Source organism: Pygocentrus nattereri, chromosome 17 (assembly GCF_015220715.1).
Source record: "Pygocentrus nattereri isolate fPygNat1 chromosome 17, fPygNat1.pri, whole genome shotgun sequence".
In the NCBI taxonomy this organism is placed as follows: Eukaryota; Metazoa; Chordata; class Actinopteri; order Characiformes; family Serrasalmidae; genus Pygocentrus; species Pygocentrus nattereri.
The window spans coordinates 4,553,361-4,575,427 of record NC_051227.1 but is presented as its reverse complement, the minus strand read 5'-3'; the positions used below and the strand labels follow the sequence as shown (position 1 = coordinate 4,575,427).

At 41.6% G+C, this 22,067-nt stretch overlaps 1 protein-coding gene across 2 annotated transcripts in view; it reads left to right on the top strand.

Annotated features, from left to right (window-relative positions):
• Positions 1–22,067, top strand: part of LOC108413322 (cytoplasmic dynein 2 heavy chain 1) — a 181,046-nt gene that overhangs the window by 32,634 nt on the left and 126,345 nt on the right. For both annotated transcript variants that reach the window (XM_037546719.1, XM_037546720.1), the window contains exons 19-33: positions 228–355; positions 2,437–2,552; positions 5,420–5,547; positions 7,304–7,453; positions 8,213–8,418; positions 9,291–9,446; positions 10,375–10,489; positions 10,605–10,775; positions 12,132–12,290; positions 12,935–13,158; positions 14,086–14,218; positions 15,079–15,196; positions 15,279–15,391; positions 16,526–16,639; positions 20,130–20,271. In XM_037546719.1, the coding sequence (XP_037402616.1) occupies positions 228–355; positions 2,437–2,552; positions 5,420–5,547; positions 7,304–7,453; positions 8,213–8,418; positions 9,291–9,446; positions 10,375–10,489; positions 10,605–10,775; positions 12,132–12,290; positions 12,935–13,158; positions 14,086–14,218; positions 15,079–15,196; positions 15,279–15,391; positions 16,526–16,639; positions 20,130–20,271 (2,173 nt within the window). The remainder of the gene's footprint in view (positions 1–227; positions 356–2,436; positions 2,553–5,419; positions 5,548–7,303; positions 7,454–8,212; positions 8,419–9,290; positions 9,447–10,374; positions 10,490–10,604; positions 10,776–12,131; positions 12,291–12,934; positions 13,159–14,085; positions 14,219–15,078; positions 15,197–15,278; positions 15,392–16,525; positions 16,640–20,129; positions 20,272–22,067) is intronic.

Genomic DNA, 22,067 nt, shown 5'->3' with positions numbered 1-22,067 from the left:
GCGGTGGGCAGCCCAATCCACAGCGCCCGGGGAGCAGTTGGGGGTTAGGTGTCTTGCTCAAGTCAGCTCTGGGGATCGAACCGGCGACCTTCCAGTCACGAGGCTGGTTCCCTAACCTCCAGCCACCACTGCCCCCACATAGAAGTGTGTAATGAAACTTCAGGCCTGCTGGCAGGCTCACGACTTGTTAAGGGGCTCTAATGTGCTGAGTCTGTTTGTATGTGCAGGAGTGGGTTGTGCTGGGACAGGTGGACATGGAAGCTCTAGCGGAAAAGCACCTGCACAGCGCTCAGGACTGGGAGAGGAACTTCAAAGCCCTCAAAGCTAAAGGGAAAGAGTCGGAACGCCTGCCCAGGTAAAGCCTCAAACATATATAGTGAGTGTTATGAAAGCTTTAATGGCCTGTTTCAGTTATTAAACTGTGCTGGTCTGGTTGCCCCATCTGACTGACTGTTTGTGCCACCTGACTTTTCAGACTAATTTCAAATTAAACAGGATCTACTTAGACGCTCGTAGAAACCTCTGACCTTCAACTTGAGTTTAGACTTACATTGTTATCAAATCAATAAACATCATTATAATCATTCCACATTTTCATGGTTCTCCTGAGTTCAGACCACCTGACATGGTAAATGGAACCGTTCTAACCGAGACTCAAACATCACATTTTTACTGAATCTGTGACCGTGGCATTGCGTAGTGAAGGTCACTTGGGCTCTTCTTTATGACGCAATACCCTGGCCCCCCTTTCGTAAAAACAGTGTGGTTTTTATTTTAGAGTTTCCAAAAATAAACTAATGCCGGACTGTTTTATTCAGAGTTCAATATAACCACATTACCTTTTTTGATAGTTTACATAATCACCATATATGGTCGGATGGTTGTACCATCTGGCATTTTCAGACTTCTGGGGACGAAAAGAAACTAATCTGAATTTTATATAGAGCCCCCGAACATTGTTTCACATAACAGAGGTATTGATTTGATGTATATTTAGTATATATTAAATAATTTTTTGGGAAAATATTGCACTTGGGCAAAAATGCACATAATTTACCATCAATTAAAATGTATTAATATGATAGTTATTACTATTAGAAATAATAATAATAATAATGTTAATAATCATAGAGCACCAAGCAACCCAGCACCCAACAACATTCAAAAACATAAAAAGCACAATACTGCCATCTGTTGGATCTGTTTTCCTTTTCCATGGATGTTCAGTACTATACAAATAATTGTTTGTAGAAATTAACATTAGTCATTATAGTAAATACAAATCTGATGTACCACGATTTTTTAGAAATAATTATATAGCATTTCTGTTGGGCTATGGATGTGTAACAATACATAATTACCATGTAAGTACATATATGTAATAATTGTAATTTTTAATATGTATCTATATGTATATATTTAATAATAATATGCCCTGTTGGGAGTATTACATTAGTCTCTTGTTGTAGGTCCTGTGCTTTTTGGTCTAGTCTTCCACTAACTTTGTGCTGTGCTGTCAGACAACAATTGATTTATGCAGCAAATTTTTTGTTGATTGCCATAAATTCTGATAAATTATGTCCCTTGAATCACAGTTCAATAAAGGTATTTTAACAATCATTCACTTAGAAATAATTGAAATAAAGTTGTAATCATATAGCTGAAGCAGACAGATCTCTTCAGCAGAAAACAGGCCTAACGTTTGCATGCATGGGTCAGAATGAACTTGTGACCAAGGCATGGGCAGTGCATCACTTAAAAGGGTTTTTGATAAAGCACCTGAAGAAGCCTGAAAAAGACTGCCTGCACAGCAAAAATCTGAAAACGAGCTAGCTCTTAATTAAAAGACGAGAAGAATTGGCAGAAACTAGCCCATAAGTCAAATTAATGAGGAAAGGGCCCACCTAGAGGCCTTGAAGAGGTCAGAGTGACTGCATACAGAAGGATGAGAAAATTATATAAAAAATATCTCTTAGGATTGATGGGAAATAAGGGTTTCCAAAAGATTCAGTAAAACAAGACGTAATGGTAACCAAAAGGTGATTCAAGGTCATATGAAAAAGGGAGGGGTGATCAGCTCACCCCAACAGGGTATAATGAAGCATGCTTTGTAATGATCTTTGCATTTGGTTGTCCGGAAGCCATCTTGCCACCTGAAGCTCAATAAATGAAGAAGGACTTCATCGACTGAAGTTTGGTTTTTCTTTTTCTTTTACTTTTGCACGAATGCTTTTAATCTTTTTAATTTTGTTACCCTTTTTGCATAAGAGAGCAGAATAAATTTAGAACTAAAGGCCTAACCTTTAATTAATTAGTTGTAACGTAACACACGTCCAGACTTGGGGCGGATACTGGATCGCTTTAAGCCCTGATGCGATCACAAACACACAACTCACTGATGGCCATTTCTCTGTTTCTGTGTGTGCGTGTGTACAGTGTGGAGAAGGTGGACTGTATCACAGTGAACTGTGAGCCAGTGAAGGCTGTGATTGATGACCTAATCCAGAAACTCTTTGACGCTCTTCTGGGAACTCTGAGAAAATCTATCCAGAGTAAGAAGCTCAAATTCCACTTCAAACACTGCAGAGATCAGTTCAGAAACTGCAAAGAGCTCAGACACTGCAGAGACCAGTTCAGACACTGCAGAGATAAGTTCAGATGCGGCAAAGATCAGCTCAGACACTGCAGAAATCAGTTCAGAAACTACAAAGAGCTCAGACACTGCAGAGACCAGTTCAGACACTGCAGAGATAAGTTTAGATGCTGCAAAGATCAGATAAGACACTGCAGAGATCAGTTCAGAAACTACAAAGTGCTCAGCCACTGCAGAGACCAGTTCAAATACTACAGAAATCTATTCAGACGCTGCAACGATCAGCCCAGACCCTGCAGAGATCAGCCCAGACCCTACAGAGATCAGTTCAGAAACTGCAGAAGTCAGTTCAGACACTGTAGAAATCAGTTCAGAAACTGCAAAGAGCTCAAACACTGCAGGGATCAGTTCAGAAACTACAACGAGCTCAGACACTGCAGAGATCAGTTCAGAAACTACAAAGAGCTCAGACACTGCAGAGACCAGTTCAAACACTACAGAAATCTATTCAGACACTGCAGAGAGCAGTTCAAACACTGCAGAGATCAGTTCAGAAACTACAAAGAGCTCAGACACTGCAGAGACCAGTTCAAACACTACAGAAATCTATTCAGACACTGCAGAGATCAGTTCAAACACTGCAGAAGTAAGTTTAAAAACGGCAGAGACCAGTTCAACCACTGGAGAGATCAGTTCAGAAACTGCAGAAATCAGTTCAGAAACTGTAAAGAGCTCAAACACTGCAGAGATCAGTTCAAACACTGCAGAAGTAAGTTTAAAAATGGCAGAGACCAGTTCAACCACTGGAGAGATCAGTTCAGAAACTGCAGAAATCAGTTCAGAAACTGTAAAGAGCTCAAACACTACAGAGATCAGTTCAGAAACTACTTAGAGCTCAAACACTGCAGAGATCAGTTCAGAAACTACAAAGAGCTCAGACACTGCAGAGATCAGTTCAGACACTACATAGAGCTCAAACACTGCAGAGATCAGTTCAGAAACTACAAAGAGCTCAGACACTGCAGAGATCAGTTCAGAAACTAGATAGAGCTCAGACACTGCAGAGATCAGTTCAGAAACTACAAAGAGCTCAGACACTGCAGAGATCAGTTCAGACACCACATAGAGCTCAAACACTGCAGAGATCAGTTCAGACACTACATAGAGCTCAAACACTGCAGAGATCAGTTCAGAAACTACAAAGAGCTTAAACACTGCAGAGATCAGTTGAGACACTACATAGAGCTCAAACACTGCAGAGATCAGTTCAGAAACTACAAAGAGCTCAGACATTGCAGAGATCAGTTCAGACACTACATAGAGCTCAAACACTGCAGAGATCAGTTCAGAAACTACATAGAGCTCAAACACTGCAGAGATCAGTTCAGACACCACATAGAGCTCAAACACTGCAGAGATCAGTTCAGACACTACATAGAGCTCAAACACTGCAGAGATCAGTTCAGAAACTACAAAGAGCTCAAACACTGCAGAGATCAGTTGAGACACTACATAGAGCTCAAACACTGCAGAGATCAGTTCAGAAACTACAAAGAGCTCAGACATTGCAGAGATCAGTTCAGACAATACATAGAGCTCAAACACTGCAGAGATCAGTTCAGAAACTACATAGAGCTCAAACACTGCAGAGATCAGTTCAGAAACTACAAAGAGCTCAGACACTGCAGAGATCAGTTCAGAAACTACATAGAGCTCAAACACTGCAGAGATCAGTTCAGAAACTACAAAGAGCTCAGACACTGCAGAGATCAGTTCAGAAACTACAAAGAGCTCAGACACTGCAGAGATCAGTTCAGAAACTACATAGAGCTCAGACACTGCAGAGATCAGTTCAGAAACTACATAGAGCTCAGACACTGCAGAGATCAGTTCAGAATCTACAAAGAGCTCAGACACTGCAGAGATCAGTTCAGACATGGCAAAGATCAATTTAGACACTGCAGAGATCAGTTTATATGTATTATTATTATTATTATTATTATAAAATAATACAGCAAAAATGATAAGATATGATGAGATAAGACAATCCTTTATTAGTCCCACAGCAAGGAAGTTCACAGTATTACAGCAGTAGAATAGAATAGAAGTTAGGCACTCAGTAACAGAAACGGGAAACACTATAAACATTATAAACATTATAAATAATAAAAGTTAAATCTCTAGACTATTTACAAAAAAATAAGAATAAAAGTAAGAGTTGCATAAGATCTGTATTGCACTTATGAACATAATAATAATAATAATAATAATAAGCAACAATTAATAACCTAATGCAGCAAGCAGCCCAGTATTAAACACGTACAAAACACAATGCTGCCATCTGCTGGATATATTGCTGTCTATATATCGCTTTGATGTATAGTTCTGCATATAATGTGTTTTTATTTGTAAAAATCTATGCATCATTGGAGTAAATACAAATAAACACAAATAAGATCAATACTAAGATGAATACCTTTTTATCCAAAAACAAAATGGTTATCTGGTGAGCTAATCTGAGGAGCAGAGTTAGGTTCCATATTTCTCCTGGACACTTTCAGACATAAATTTATGAAGTTCCTTCACCAGCACACCTGATGTAACAGAATGAATGACAGAATGGTTAGATTAAGCAGGTATTGGATGAGAACTGCAAAGAATCGTCCTTTCAGAGAGATGTGGAGCGGTTAAACAAACCCTGTGTTATATGTAAAATCCCCTCTTGTTGTATTTATTGTAATTTATGTTTGTTGTATGTGCAGTTTTTGCACAGTTCTGTTTTGTCTTGTGGTAAAGCTCACTGTGTGTGTATGTGGGTCTCTTCAGGTCACACTCAGGCCATAGACTCATTTGTTACCAGTGCAATGGAGACGTTATCTACACGACCAGAGAGTATAGACGAGATTGGAGAGGCCAACGGCAAACACAGCCAACTACAAGCCAAGAAACCTGAGGTAAACAAAGCTGAAACACCCTAAACACTAATAGCATGACCAGATTTTTTACATTCGACAGTTTTGTGATGAAAGTCGACGTGGACTAATCGCTGATGATGTCATGAATAAAACCACAGGAGAAGGGAATGCTTTGCAACAATTGGCTTTACAAATTCTGACTTTAAAAACCTGTGATGAAGCCAAACCCCACAGGTCAGTAAAGTGTGATACACTCTTTCCAACAAGCCCTGGATCGCATTGCTGGCCTTCAGCAATTTGGAGATACAGAGCCTGGAATCTCGCAAATGTGTATCCTACTTGGGCGCACCCTAGACGGCCTTGCCAAGACGCTCACCCACGGTGGAGGTCCAGAGAGCCTGAGAGGTTTAGAGCACCGTAACTTGGCAAAAATAAGAGGAACAGACTTCAAACTGTGCAGGATTAAAGGGTGTTGAGCCCCCTCTGCAATCACACAGGACTTTTTACTACAGTCTTCAGGAAACCAGAGATAAAGACACTCAGTATCTGAGCGTTGAGTGATGGAGGGAGAAGGGGAGCCATCCTACCCACCGAGAGAGAGCGAGGCCCCTTGTGCTCTCTTGGACTCCCGGCTACGGACGGCTGCAGCACCACCAGGGATCGAACTCGTGATCTCCTGATGACACGGCCACTGCTTAGACGGTTACGCCACTCAGGAGCCGTGATGACCAGAGATACGACCCTAAAATCGCCAGGCACCTCACCTGCTGTCTCTCTGAGACTGCGATGATGTTAGTGTCATGATCACATGATCAGCAACTCGTCAACATCACCAAGCAGCAAAGTTGGCTAATAGAAGCCATTCATACTTTGACTGATCGTCGTAATTTCTGATGTCGTTTTATACAGTGCTTTAGAGTTTTAAAAGACATTCATTTCACATGAAAACTAGTCGATTATTATATAATAATGATAATTTATGCAGATTTACATTTTGTCCATGTTTCGATAAAAGAAACATGAAAATGAATCCAACAAGGCTCTCTTCATGTTTATATATTCTTCTGTTCCACATTATCCTACGTAGAGTCGTTCAGAGTGGTTTGATGTGAAACGCTCTGTTCTAGATAAACTTGGACCGAGTCAGAACTGTTCACAGTGGTCGTGATAGGAACCAGACGTCCACCTCTAAAAGCTCCTCACAGAAAGTTCCTACAGTAAATGGTTCTGAATTCACTGCCTGATGACTGAGACGCTGTTTTATGATAGTTTGGAGAACTTAAACTCCATTCATGGTGGAGGGATACGTAACATGCAGGGCACTGCGAGGAAAAATAGTCCCCAAAGAAAACTGATTATTCCAGATTTTCTACTATTTTCCATCATCAACATTCCCTAAAAACTCAAGACTTGTGTAGGTTCTCTGGTGGTTTTTATAGAAAGTAAAATATCTATATTTGTGTTGTCGTCATGGCGACCCCTGGTTCCCATCACCACCACAGTAAAGACATCTGAACCATTTCACACCAAACGACTCTGAATCACTCTGTTTACATCTCGTACTCATTTATGGAGGAATTCCCGTTAATGTCAATATAATCAATAATATTTTTTAAAGATAGTGTGCTGCTATTATCACTCGGTCTTAATACATATATGATTAGTATATTATTACAGTGATGTAAATTTAATGTTTTTCCTGCAGTAGTAATGTTGCTGTATTAAAGGTGACACTGCTGTGATGTCACTGTTAAACTGTAACGCTAGTGTAATGTTGCTGTAACGCTGTGTGCAGGTTGTTCCTCAGTTCCAGCAGGCGGAGGAGAAGAACAGGCTGCTGCGCTCGGTGGCTGGAGGAGGTCTGGACTCCATCAGCTCCCTCAGAGCCAAGTGGGACAAATTTGAGCTCATGATGGAGAGCCACCAGCTCATGATCAAAGAACAGGTGCGCACTGTATTCACTGTTTAGGACTGAAAGGGCAGCACCGTTTCTTTTTCTTACTGAGTTTAAGGTCAGTGTTGGTTAGAAAATTCTCAAAACATACAGAACACATATGGAACGTAGTTACTTCACAGAAGAAGAAAAAAAGTCTTAACTTTAAATGTAAGTTAATGTGACTGTTACATATAGAAAGCATAACATACATGTAACAACCTAAATGTGGGACATATTGCTATTTCATATCGCTGATGTCTGAACAAAACCCTGCATCTCCATTTTTGTCGTTTTTCATTTTTTTGACATCATTTAAAAAGGTCTGTTGACCTTTACATTGTGTGTACATTTCATGAAGAATGGACCCAAAGAAATGGCTCAAAATTACTTTGAAAAAATTCTGGTTCCATAGACTTACATTACACGTAAAGTATATTACCATTTTAGAGATAAGATTTTGTTCCGACAGCAGCGATCTGTCTTCTCACATGTATGCAATGCATGTTATACATGTCATATGTATATTTCATGGGAGTTATTATTATTATTAGTAGTAGTAGTAGTAGTAGAAGTGGTGTTACATCATAGCTGTCCCCAATATGGTAAAAAAAACTTTTAATTTAAGTTAATGTAAAGAGATTTTATTCTAAATAATTTTGGAACACTTGTATTGGTCTATTCATCATGAAATTTGCTGATTATTATTATTATTATTATGACCGTAATTGTTTATTTGTAGCACACGTTCTCTCTGTCTCCCTCTCTCAGGTGGAGGTGATGAAGGGGAGTGTGGCGTCCCGTGTGCAGGTGTATCTGCAAGACCTGCAGAAGTTCCGCCTCCGCTGGGATCAGCTCAAGCCCAGCCATGATGTCATTGAGTCAGGTGACCCTGCCGCCCTGCAGCGCTGCCTGGACACTGTTCGGGAGAAGAAAGAGGAGTTTAACGAACTCGAGGAAACGCGCATAAAACTCCTGTACGCACGCACACACTCACATACACTCACACACACTCACACACATACACACACCTTCTAAGCCACTTATCTTTCTGGGTCGTGGGGTTGCCGGAGCCTATCCCAGCGTTTGTTGAGTGGAAGGCAGGACACACCCTGGACAGGCCAACAGTGCATGACAGGGCAGGCAGACAGACAGACAAACACACGCACACACACTCACACCTAGGGGCAGTTTAGCATCTCGAGTTGGCCTGACTGCATGTCTTTGTACTGTGGGAGGAAACCCACGCAGACACAGGGAGAACATGGAAACTCCACACAGACAGGACCCTGGTCTCCTGGCCAGGGAATCGAGCCCAGGCCCTCATGGCTGTGACAGCACTACCCACTGTGCCACACTCAAACTCAGTATTTATAAATGATTAGACTTAAAGGTGGGCAATATGACCGATTTCATTGTTATAGTTAGTTTTATTATTCTGATAAGTTTTGTTACTGTGACAAACGATATGCTTCTCTGAGTATATTGTGAATGTCATCTGTCCATAAAGGACACTGACCAACTGCATGCTTTATTACACACAGAGCCTAATTAGTCTATTGGATAGAGTGTGTGAAACACTGAATAAAGTTGTTCTGTTCACAGCATATCGCTAATAAATGAAGGTATCATGAATTGCTGATCTATTGCATCATGATTTGCAGTTGAGTTTGGGTATAAAAATGTAATATAAATATTAACATAGTGATAATATCGTATTGTGTGTGACTTTAAGATGCACAACAATTAAATCAATTAAATCTCTTGAACCCTGTCTGACGTCAGCCCTAAGACGTCATCTGGGTTTTATATATATATGTTTAACATATGGAATGTGTATATGTTTTAGGGATGACTGCAAGCACTTTGATCTGCAGCCTCCAGATGTTTCTTTGGCATTCGACACCCTGAGGGACCTGCAGCAGTGTTCAGAGATGTGGGCTCTTTACGAGGAGTTTCAGAGTGGACTGAACCACATCGCCCAGCAGGACTGGATCACGTTCAGGTCAGCACACACCTCTCTCTCTCTGTCTCACTCTCTGTGTCCACTCTCTCCCCGTCTCTCTTCCTTTCCCTCTCTGTCTCACTCTCTCCCTCTGCATTTGTCTCAGTGTAGTGGATTGGGCCACTTCATTTGTCTCAGTGTAGCTGATTATGATTACATGACCCTTGTTAGTTAGAAATTTCACCCCCGCGTTTGACCCATCCGTGCAGTGAAACACCACATACACACAAGTGTGGCACACACACATTAGGGGGCAGTGGGCACACTTGCCCGGAGCCCTATCCACAGCGCCCGGGGAGCAGCGCCGTTGGGGTTTAGGTGCCTTGCTCAAGGGCACTTTAGTCACGTACTGTCAGCTTTGATGATCGAACCAGTGACCTTCCGGTCACAGGGCTGGTTCTTTAACCTGATTGGGCCACTCCACTTGTCTCAGTGTAGTGGACTGGGACACTGCATTTGGCCCGAGTTATAGGAATTTTTACAGGACTAAAAATATTCCAGTAATTGCTAATTTATAATTTTATATGTAAATTTTAGATTCTAATTCTGTAGTTGTCAGATGGAGGTGTGAAATGTGATTGAGTCTTCAATGCACTTTGCTTCTTCCAATAGGCAGTGTTTGCTATAAAGGTTACATTTGCCAGTTTTGATCTAAGTTAGCTAAAGTAGCCTTTTGGAACAAGCATTTATAAACATTTCTGCAGGGTTATGTCAAGCTAATGCAGGTGTCATGTAGACTTATAAACGGCTCCCTACAGTAAAGAGTTGCCAATAATTGAAGTCTCAATATTGGCCAAAATAATCGTGGTTATGATATTTGCCCTAATCGAGCGGGCCTTTTGTCTGTGTGTGTGTATGTTTATGTGTATGTGTATGTGTATATGTGTGTGTGTGTGTGTGTGTGTGTGTGTGTGTGTTTTCTTTGTAGGAGTAAGACTCATGAGTTTGACGAGTTTCTGTTCGCATGGCACGACCGTCTGAGGAAGCTGGAGGAGCACAGCACCATGTCAGTTATGCTGCAGAAGGAAGTGGACCAGTACAAGGTGCTGCTGAACGCAGTCATTGCTATGGAAACAAATCACCAGCATATATATGATCATCGTGACAGACCTGTTCTCCGTGCCCTGATCCGTGTGTGATTCTGTGTTGGTGTAACAGGCTGTGGTCCCTGTGCTGAAGTACGTTCGTGGTGAGCACCTTTCTCAGGATCACTGGCTGGATCTGTTCAGGATCCTGGGGCTCCCCAGAGGAACCACGCTGGAGAGACTGACCTTCAGAGATCTACTGCACGTCTCACACACCATTGTGGAGAAAGCACTGGAGCTGAAGGTGCTTACACACTCACATACATACATACACACACATACGCACATACTCACATACACACATTCACACACACACACACACACACACACACACACACATACACACACACACTCACATACACACACCACATGCATATACTCACACACACTCATACACATACACACGCTACAAACATGCACGCACTCACATACACACACACACACACGCACATACACCACACACACACTCACACATAACCACACACTCACACGCCCTGCATGTATCCGTCCAGCATGAATGGAGTTTAAGTTCTCAAAACTATCATAAAACAGTGAGTGTGTTTACATGCACTTAATAATCTATTAACTGCAGAAATTTTCAGATTCAGAAAATCAGATTCTGTGAGAAATCCGGTCAGTGTGCACAGGGGAATCAGGTAATGGGGAAACTCAAGGTCTACATAAGTCGATGTGGAGCTTAAAACACAAAGTTCATACTGCAGCTTTTTTATAAAACACCCTGAAAATATGAATATATGAAATTATGAACATACATCATCTAGAAGATGAAGAACATTTATATACTTAATTTCCCCAAGCATGTATTTGGTTTTAGCGTTGCTCCAAAAGTGTTTTGCTGCGTTTCGCGTTGACGCTGCTCGCTTATTTCCGGTGCCGTGGTCTTGTTTTCACATATGCTCAGGCTGAGAAATCTGAAAGAAATCTGAGAAATCAGAATGAGAGTTTACAGCACTGAGAAATCTGATTACTGAGTGTCACGATTGGCCCCTCCCAGTCCTGTGCATGTGTTCGTGTTTTGGTTTAGTCCATGTGTGTTTGTTTTGGTTTTAGTCCTGCCCCCTGTTTGGTTACTCCAACCCTGATTGTTTTCACCTGACCCTCGTTATCCCTGTGTATTTAATCCCTGTGTTTGCCTCTTGTGTTTGCCGGTCTTTGTTTGATGTATTGGTCTCTGTTGGATGTTTGTTGTGTTGGTGTTTATTCTGGTTTATGTTATGTCTGCCCCTCGATCTATCCGTGTTGGCTCCTTGACCTTGGACTGTCTTGACCATGACCCTGGATTTGCCCCTAATAAATCTCGCTTATCTCAGCGTATGCGTCCGCCTCCTCGCTCCGCGTTACACTGAGATAAAATCCAGCCTCTTTGTCAGATTTCTTAATCAGATTTCTAGACCTTAATCTGATCTAAGAAATTGGAATGTGCTCATTACATGACCATTTGAATAGTCGGATAACTGCAGGAATTCGGTTATGATCGGATTATTGAGGGCATGTAAACACGCCCTAGAATGTCTCTGTTTACATCATAGCCACTTATATGTTTGTTAAAGAGACCTGAAAAACATGTGTATGCCTGTAGGACCTCAACAGCCGTGCTCATGCAGAGGTGAGCATCCGTGAGGCTCTGCGGGAGTTGGAGCTTTGGGGAGCCGGAGCTTGTTTTTCTCTTCTAGAATACCGGGACAGTTCCGGAGCTCAGCTGAGCCTGATCCGGGACTGGAGAGAGGTGTTCAGCCAGGTGATGGAAACACACATGTACATCTTCAGTAGTTTGAAACTTACACAAAACAAAATTTCACTTCAGTGTGTAATGCAAAGCCTTCCCGTTGTAGCTTCCTCAACTTTGTCAAACTACTTTCCTTAAACTGCACTTGAAAGCAGATAAAGAACCACATGATCATGTCAAACAGTATCACCCCACACATCGTGGTTAGTTGCTTAGAAGAGGTTAACTGTCCAGGTAATGTTAATATGACAACTGTTTAAAACAGCTGCCTATTCCAGCACTTGTTTTTTTGCTGTAGATGCAGGTTATCAGTTTTTCTCACTGTACGTGATATAAAGATGTGACTGTAGGCTAAATAACACTCCACAGATGATTTTATACAGCCAAGACAAAACAATAAATTATAAATACTGGTTCAGAGGCATCAAATTGGGCTCGTTCTGGGTCACAGTGTTGTAGAGTTTAGTGTGATTCAACTCATCGGCTGATTTACAAGGCCTTCATAAGCTTAATTCAGAAGTTAGAAGAGGGAAAAAGCTGATCTCTGCAGTGCTCTGACTTTAAGTTTGCAGACTGGCTGCTATTGTGTTTCTAAGTTGTGTTGCAGATGCAACAAGGTTGTAAGTTTAGTTCTGACAGGTTTAATGCTAACACAGGTGGGGGATAACCGCTGCCTGCTGCAGTCCTTGAAGGACTCGCCCTACTACCAGCGCTTCCAGGATAAAATCTCGCTGTGGGAGACTCGGCTGGCCGATCTGGATGACTTCCTGCACAGCCTCAATGCCATCCAGAGAAAGTGGATCTATCTGGAGCCCATATTTGGGCGCGGGGCGTTGCCAAGGGAACAGGCCCGCTTTCAGAGAGTGGATCAGGACTTCAGGTGAGCGTATAGTCTAAGTGTGATATGTGACGTTTGCAGTGTTTAACCCTTTATTCTGTAAAATTACTGTTAAATTATTAATATGGGTGTCAAAATGCATATGTTTAAATTTCTAATGAAAAAAGTCCAAAATATAGTTTGGACAGACACTGACTCACTTTTCATGTCTGTGTTTTACTCCTGTGGAAATTCCTCTGGTCACGATTTTATATACAGCTTTTAAAGTTGCCGTATTATGGAAATCTGTTTCTCTGATACTTTGTTAGCCCCCTTTTACCCTGTTCTTCAGAGGTAAAAGGGGGTTCTTCAGTACTGCTGGAGTTTTTAAACACCTCAGTGTCACTGCTGGACTGAGAATAGTCCAATAACCAAAAATATCCAGCCAACAGCGTCCTGTGGGCAGCATCCTGTGACCACTGATGAAGGACTAGAGGGTGACCAGCACAAATTGTGCGGCAGCTATTGTATCTGACTTAACATCTAAAAGGTGGACTGACAAGGTAGGAGTGTCTAATAGAGTGGACAGTGAGTGGACACAGTATTTAAAAACTCCAGCAGCACTGCTGTGTCTGATCCACTCATACCAGCACAACACACACTAACACACCACCAGCACATCAGTGTTACTGCAGTGCTGAGAACAATCCACCACCCAAATAGTGCCTACTCTGTAAGGGTCAGTGGGGGTCCTGACCATTGAAGAACAGGGTAAAGTGCAGCTATACAGTAAGTGGAGCTGATAAAATGGACATTGAGCATAGAAATAAGGAGGTGGTCATGATGTTATGCCTGATCGGTGTGTGCGTGTTTGTATGTGTATGTATATATTACACACACACACAAGTTTGTGTATATAAAGTAAAAGTTAAGAAACATATTCAGCCTGTTTTGAGTTAGTTTTTTTTGTGTTCACGTTTGGGTGTGAAGGGCGATAATGTGTGACGTGCAGAGAGACAGCAGAGTGACATCTCTGACGGTTCGAGCAGGAATGAGGAACACTCTGGTCACTCTGCAGGACCAGCTGCAGCGCTGCCAGAAATCACTCAACGACTTCCTTGAGGTGCTGCCATCACAAAACACTCACACAAACGCAACACTGAAGTCTCTTTTCCACTGCATGGTGCTGTTTTTTTTTGGTTCTCCATCATCACGTCGAGGTTCTGAGTGAGGTGAGCCAACACTTGAAAAGGTGACGTAGAAAGATTACTGATTGGTTGGAGAGAATCGTCGCTATCACACAATGGTTAGCGTAGCCTTTAGCGTTGCCTTTGAGCTCCAGAATCGTCTCGTCGTCTGAACTCTGATGTAGTTTTTCCCCAAACCCTCCTGGTTTTTCAGCAGTCTTCTGTCTTGCTGCCATCAGCCTCTTCTGAGGAACATTTGTCTCTTTCACATCACGGCAGGTTCATGCAGCATCACTATGACAACCAGCTACATTGAGGGGGTGCTATATCTGAGTAGCTGGCTCTAATAACAAATAGAGTCGAGTTGAGCTGCACCGTGCAGTGGAAAAGCACCGTAACTTGTCAGTAACACAATTCAACAAGACACCACACCATGCAGGAGTAACCAAACACGCTACAACTTCTACATTATCCCTGGGCTCGAAATCTGTTGTACAAAAATATTTTAATTCATTTTCATTATTTTTTAATTTAATTTGTCCTTTTGCTTTCCCAAAATTTAAGGCTCTTCGTTCCATGAACGTGTAGAAAACAAGTTTAATTCATGTTTTTAACCATTCAGCTCTACTCATTAAGGACCCTTTAATCTCCCTGACGCCCTCTAGTGTTTTCTACCATGTTTTCTCTATGATGGGAGAAACAGGAAGTGGCCAGGCTCCCTCTAAACTACTCCATTGGTACATTATTGGTGCCCTTGACTCTTAGGTGACCTCTGACCTTAATGTGACCCCTACAGGAGAAGCGTTCTGCGTTTCCTCGTTTCTACTTCATCGGCGATGATGACCTGCTGGAGATTCTGGGCCAAGCCACCAACCCCACGGTCATCCAGACGCACCTGAAGAAGCTGTTCGCAGGTAACCCCGGCTCACGTACACAAACACTCACTCAGCCCTGCGACGCTGTCTGGTGTAACTCCTGCCTCTCCGTGTGTCGTAGGCATCCACGGTGTGGACTTTGACTCCAGCTTCAGCAGAATCACAGCTATGAGGTCACTGGAGGGCGAGGCGGTACCTCTGAGGAACACCATCACCATCTCGAGTGACGTGGAGGTCAGACATACATGGCATTTACACTGCACACTAGAAATTTGCGGACACTGTATTTGATTTTGACTCTTCTTTAATTAAGTCAGAGAAAGACACGAATGTTTAGTTATTGTAAAGCAGCTGTGTAGTAGTGTAGTACAGGAATAAACATTTGTTAAATGTATAAACTGCTGTGTGAACACACCGCCGGCGGCGAGAGCATCAAGGCAGTCAGAAGCCATTTGGCAGCGACTAGGGACGCGACTGCAGACACAAGAAGCTCAGTTCTGCTCAACCTTGATCAAACAGTGACGCAAGGTGGCGATAACCAGTCAGAAAACACTGCACTGACCTCTGAAGATTTGTTCCATCATATAATGTGAAATGTAGGAAAAGCTGAATGCAGCCGTGTTTGAGTTCACCGCGCTGAATGGAGTCTGTCTTTTTATATGGAGATCACAATAAAGAACAAGGTGTTTTAGAAGAAAAAAATCTTTTGAATTGATAGTGAAGCACAGCCTTATTGTGAACCAAGCATGTTAAACGTTATGAATTTGGTTTCTTAATTTTAATATTTTTGTCTCGTGTGATGTTAGTTCTTAAATATATCCTGCCCTGGCTGAGCGATTTGTTGAACTGGCTCTCATACTTTTACAAATGTGGTTTGCACGATCACACAATCCAGTCAAACTTCCTGTCTGCCTGCTCTTACTCCAAAACGCCCACAAGTGTCTGGTTAAAGGCTGCCCAAGCAATGCGGAGTGATGTGCACTACAGAGAAAACTTTTTGCTGCTGTCAAAGCAAAACCTTGTATCTCAAATTTGTCCTGTTGCTTTTTATATTGTGTGTAAATTTTCTGATGAAAGGGCCAAAAGAAAGGCCCAAAATTACTTGGAGAAAATGGACTTCATCAAAAGTACAGTATGTTTTTTCCTTCTCCTGTAAAATGACCATTTTGATGGAGGTTTTTTTTGATAGTAGGATTTATTTCTGTAACGTTACAAATAATGCATCATCTGTTTGGCCTGGAACACTTTAGTAGGCGCAGCAGAGGCTTTAAACGTTCAAACGGACATTTTTATCATTCGAATGTGCTTTTTGTTCATGAAACTCAACAAATATTTTAATGATTATGTATCTGTGTATCCTGTTTGCAGGTGTGGCTCAGTGAGCTGGCGTCAGAAATGAAGGCCACGTTGAAGTCCCTGCTGTGTGAATGTGTGAGTGCAGAGAAGAGAGGAGGAGTCGACCCCAACCGCTATCCCTCACAGGTAACACCTGCCTACAGGTACAGCACCCCCCCCCCCAGCCTGCTTCATACGCTTACTTCCAGATACCAGCCTACAGTCCAAAAGTAGTTAAAGCTGAGTGAATTTATTATAATATTTTACATTTTAAGGTGTTCTCTCTCAGTCAGAAATGCCCAGATGTGGTTTAACACGCCCATTTACAGCCCTGTGACTTGGCCCTAGAATGAAATGAGCTGTTTCCCTATTTTTTGGGGGCTCAGTAATCTGATGAGTAATCTGATGAGCTCTGCTCTGATTGGCTGGTCTACAGTGAGGCACTGTGATGGCTCACATAGAAGCAACATGTGAAATAAACATGAGCAGCAAAATAAAATGACCCTCTGTGTAAATCAGCTGGTCCCCATGTGGTTTAGTTATTATGCTACTATGCTAGTTACTGTGCGTGTGTTAGCAGCTAATGTTACTGTCAATCTCGACAACAACGCAAAGTAAATTAAAGCTGTTCTCACTGTGAAGCTCTCAGTTTAAGATGATCTGCTTCAACCGTCAGAAAGCTGATAAAATCTCTCAGCAGGGCTGCTTACAGGCTGCTGTTGGGGTGGTGAGGCTGATAAAGGTGGAACTGCGTCTCCGTCTCTTCAGGGTCAAACGCTGTGTGCAGCTGCTTGATGTTGTCCGAGCTTTGAGAAACTGTCCAGAGTGAAACTTACAGCTCTTAGTTAAAGTGGCCAGGATCGTGTTAGAGATGTGGGAGCTGAAGTTCCTGTTCACCAGCTTGGTTTGAGAATTTTTGGTTCCACCTTAAACAGAACATCTGATTAAGCAGCTGGTGAACTTAAAGATGATCATCCGCTGCTGACAGTTTGGTCCTTAGACAGACAGACAGACAGACAGAGATAGAGACAGACAGAAAGATAGAGAGATAGAGACAGACAGAGACAGAGAGAGAGAGAGAGAGATAGATAGATAGATAGATAGATAGATAGATAGATAGATAGATAGATAGATAGATAGATAGATAGATAGATAGATAGATAGACAGACAGACAGAAAGATAGAGAGATAGAGACAGACAGATAGACAGACAGAGAGACAGAGATAGAGACAGACAGAAAGATAGAGAGATAGAGACAGACAGACAGACAGACAGACAGATAGATAGATAGATAGATAGATAGATAGATAGATAGATAGACAGACAGAAAGATAGAGAGATAGAGACAGACAGATAGACAGACAGAGAGACAGACAGACAGATAGACAGACAGACAGATAGACAGACAGAGAGATAGACAGAGAGACAGATAGATAGACAGATAGATAGATAGATAGATAGACAGACAGACAGACAGATACAGTGGTGTGAAAAAGTGTTTGCCCCCTTCCTCATTTCCTGTTTTTTTGCATGTTTGTCATACTTAAGTGTTTCGGAACATCAAACCAATTTAAACAATAGTCAAGGACAACACAAGTAAACACAAAATGCAATTTGTAAATGAAGGTGTTTATTATTAAAGGAGAAAAAAAATCCAAACCATCATGGCCCTGTGTGAAAAAGTGATTGCCCCCCTCGTTAAAACATACTATAACTGTGGTTTTTAACACCTGAGTTCAATTTCTCTAGCCACACCCAGGCCTGATTATTGCCACACCTGTTCTCAATCAAGACATCACTTAAATAGGAGCTGCCTGACACAGTAAAGTCCACCAAAAGATCCTTAAAAGCTACACATCATGCCGAGATCCAAAGAAATTCAGGAACAATTGAGAAAGAAAGTAATTGAGGTCTATCAGTCTGGAAAGGGTTATAAAGCCATTTCCAAAGCTTTGGGAATCCAGCGAACCACAGTGAGAGCCATTATCCACAAATGGCGAAGACATGGAACAGTGGTGAACCTTCCCAGGAGTGGCCGGCCGCCCAAAATTACCCCAAGAGCGCAGCGACGACTCATTCAAGAGGTCACAAAAGACCCCACAACAACGTCCAAAGAACTGCAGGCCTCACTTGCCTCAGTTAAGGTCAGCGTTCATGCCTCCACCATCAGAAAAAGACTGGGCAAAAATGGCCTGCATGGCAGACTTCCAAGAAGAAAACCACTGCTGAGCAAAAAGAACATTAAAGCTCGTCTCAATTTTTCCAAAACACATCTTGATGATCCCCAACACTTTTGGGAAAACATTCTGTGGACCAATGAGACAAAAGTGGAACTCTTTGGAAGGTGTGTGTCCCATTACATCTGGCGTAAAAGGAACACTGCATTTCAGAAAAAGAACATTATACCAACAGTAAAATATGGTGGTGGTAGTGTGATGGTCTGGGGCTGTTTTGCTGCGTCAGGACCTGGAAGACTTGCTGTGATAAATGGAACTATGAATTCTGCTGTCTACCAAAAGATCCTGAAGGAGAATGTCCGACCATCTGTTCGTGAACTCAAGCTGAAACGAACTTGGGTTCTGCAGCAGGACAATGATCCTAAACACACCAGCAAGTCCACCACTGAATGGCTGAAGAAAAACAAAATGAAGACTTTGGAGTGGCCTAGCCAAAGTCCTGACCTGAATCCTATTGAGATGTTGTGGTATGACCTTAAAAAGGCCGTTCATGCTCGAAAACCCTCTAATGTAACTGAATTAGAACAATTCTGCAAAGATGAGTGGGCCAAAATTCCTCCAGAACGCTGTAAAAGACTCATTGCAAGTTATCGCAAACGCTTGGTTGCAGTTGTTGCTGCTAAGGGTGGCCCAACCAGTTATTAGGTTTAGGGGCAATCACTTTTTCACACAGGGCCATGATGGTTTGGATTTTTTTTCTCCTTTAATAATAAACACCTTCATTTACAAATTGCATTTTGTGTTTACTTGTGTTGTCCTTGACTATTGTTTAAATTGGTTTGATGTTCCGAAACACTTAAGTGTGACAAACATGCAAAAAACAGGAAATGAGGAAGGGGGCAAATACTTTTTCACACCACTGTAGATAGACAGACAGACAGACAGACAGACAGACAGACAGACAGACAGACAGACAGACAGACAGACAGACAGATAGATAGATAGATAGATAGACAGACAGAGAGACAGATAGATAGACAGACAGACAGACAGACAGACAGACAGAGAGATAGAGAGATAGATAGACAGACAGACACTTTATTGATCAGTTTCAGCATCTTGAAATTTAGCACCTAGTGAAGGAAATGAAAAGTACCGACGTTCCTTCACAGCCTGGAGCTGCATTTCTTCACTCAGTCAGCCGTTTTCATTGCTGCTGCTCTGTTGTCGTTATGTTGCTGGGCTAAAACGTGGGCTGGGGTATGTATATTTTCCAGGCTGTTATGTAACAGTTTAGGATTTTGAATCGGCCCGTTTTACCCTCTTCTACAAATGAGGGATTTGTATTTGAAGGAGGAGACAGCAGTGTTTGACTTTCACAGTGACATAACAGTGATCTGTTATGGTGTAGCCTGTATTTTTCCCATATAACCCACCCTCACTGTGTGTGTGTGTACAGATCCTGTGTCTGGCCGAACAGATCCAGTTCACCGAGGACGTGGAGAACGCCATCCGGCAGCAGAACCTCCACCAGCTGGAGCTGGAGCTCATGGCCAAGCTGGAGCACTACACCAACACAGACACCAGCACTGAGTCTGGAGGTGGGGCTCAAATAATACGTCCGTTATTTGTACGTGTCTGTACACTAGATCTGCATGAAATGGATATAAAGGGCAGCGTTAGATAAGCTGTTGGACACGATGATGATATAAGAAGCAGTAGATGATGATTAAAATAATGAGCCTCTGGATGGATGAGCTCAAGTACGGTGGTCTCTTTTTTATTGTGTTTAAATAGACTCTCCTTTCAGCAAATACAGAAAAATAAACAGTTATAAAATAATGAAATACTTATACCAACTTATTTGTGTATTTCCGTTTTATTCTGACAGTGACGATATGTGTATCCAATATAGGCCTTTAAAAATAAGTACATTTAATTTTATTAAGAACCTCCTCAGGATTTATCATACAGTCCTAATGTACACTACTGTACAGATGTCATATTAGTCATTTTTGTTCTTTTATTTAGTAAGAACTTTATTGAATATTTGTCTTTACAATATATAATATTTATGACTGGTATGAAATGTTATAAACAAGACTTTTGGATGTTTAAATCAGTATAATCTTTGCCTCAATGATTTTATCACCTTTTAAAAAATGTTAATAATTAATAATAAAGGTAGAAATGATCATTTTTAGAACTGGTTAATAATAATAGCATTATTATTATTATTATTATTAATATTATTATTATTATTATTGCTTTGTTCTCTGTCATTTATCATCTGTGTTTCTTTTGATCTTTTTTCTCCAAACTGAAATTCTGACTTTACAGAGAACCACAAACATTCTAAGCTTTGAATAGAGGTTAATGTAATGAGATGTTTTCATGTAATTTTGGAGCATATCTACTGATCCATTCATCCTGGAATTGTTTATGTTTTTAATATGCTATAAAAAAACCAAAAATGAAATATTGATCATGGCTATAGAAACTCAGAGAAAAATGATTTCTAAGAAAATTGATTCTTTAGCTTCATAAACCAAACCTGCAGCAGAAAACCTGGGTGTTATCTTAGGCTCACGTTACCAGGTTGAAGTGGCACAAATCGATTTTGTTTCCTAATTTGACTCAGATCTGATATTTTCAGGGCTGCGTGGACACAAATCTGATCTTTTTAAATCCGACCTGAGTCACTTTCATATGAGGTCCTAGATCAGATACGGATCTGATTCGTGGCCATGTGACCTTAACGTGACGGAATTCATGTGTCTTTCCACTGCGCGTGCGCCATCATTCAGCGTTACCATGGCAGCAGCGCCGAACAGACGTTAAAACCTGTAAACGGTGGAAAAGCAGCTCATCCCACCTTTTTCTCCTCCGTCTGGCTCTAATAGTGAAGCTCAGAGCTGATCAGAGTTAATGATCTTCTCAGCGAAGCTCGTTCTGCTCGTTAGTTTGTGCTGATGATGCAGTGATTCTGTGATGATGAGTAGGACGAGCTCATGAGGGTCATTTCAGGACGCCGGTTCATCACATTAATGACAGATTTGAATTACCTAAACGAGAGTGAACCATTGAGTCAGAGAGATCGGGTTTGAGCAAAAAATCGGATTTGAGAATTAAGACTTGTAATGTGAACGTAGCTTTAGACTCTGAGCTCTGTTTTATCCCGCATGTAAACACAGCCGCTAAAGTAGCTTTTTATCATTTGAGAAAATCACTAAAGTTCAGCCTTTTCTCTCTCAGAGCGACGCAGAGAAACCTCTTAATGCATTTCCTAGAAGCAGAGTTGATCACTGTAATGATCTTCTTACTGGACTTCCTAAGACAACAGTACATCCTTTAGGACTCATGCAAAATACATCAGCATCCTAACAAAAACAGATCA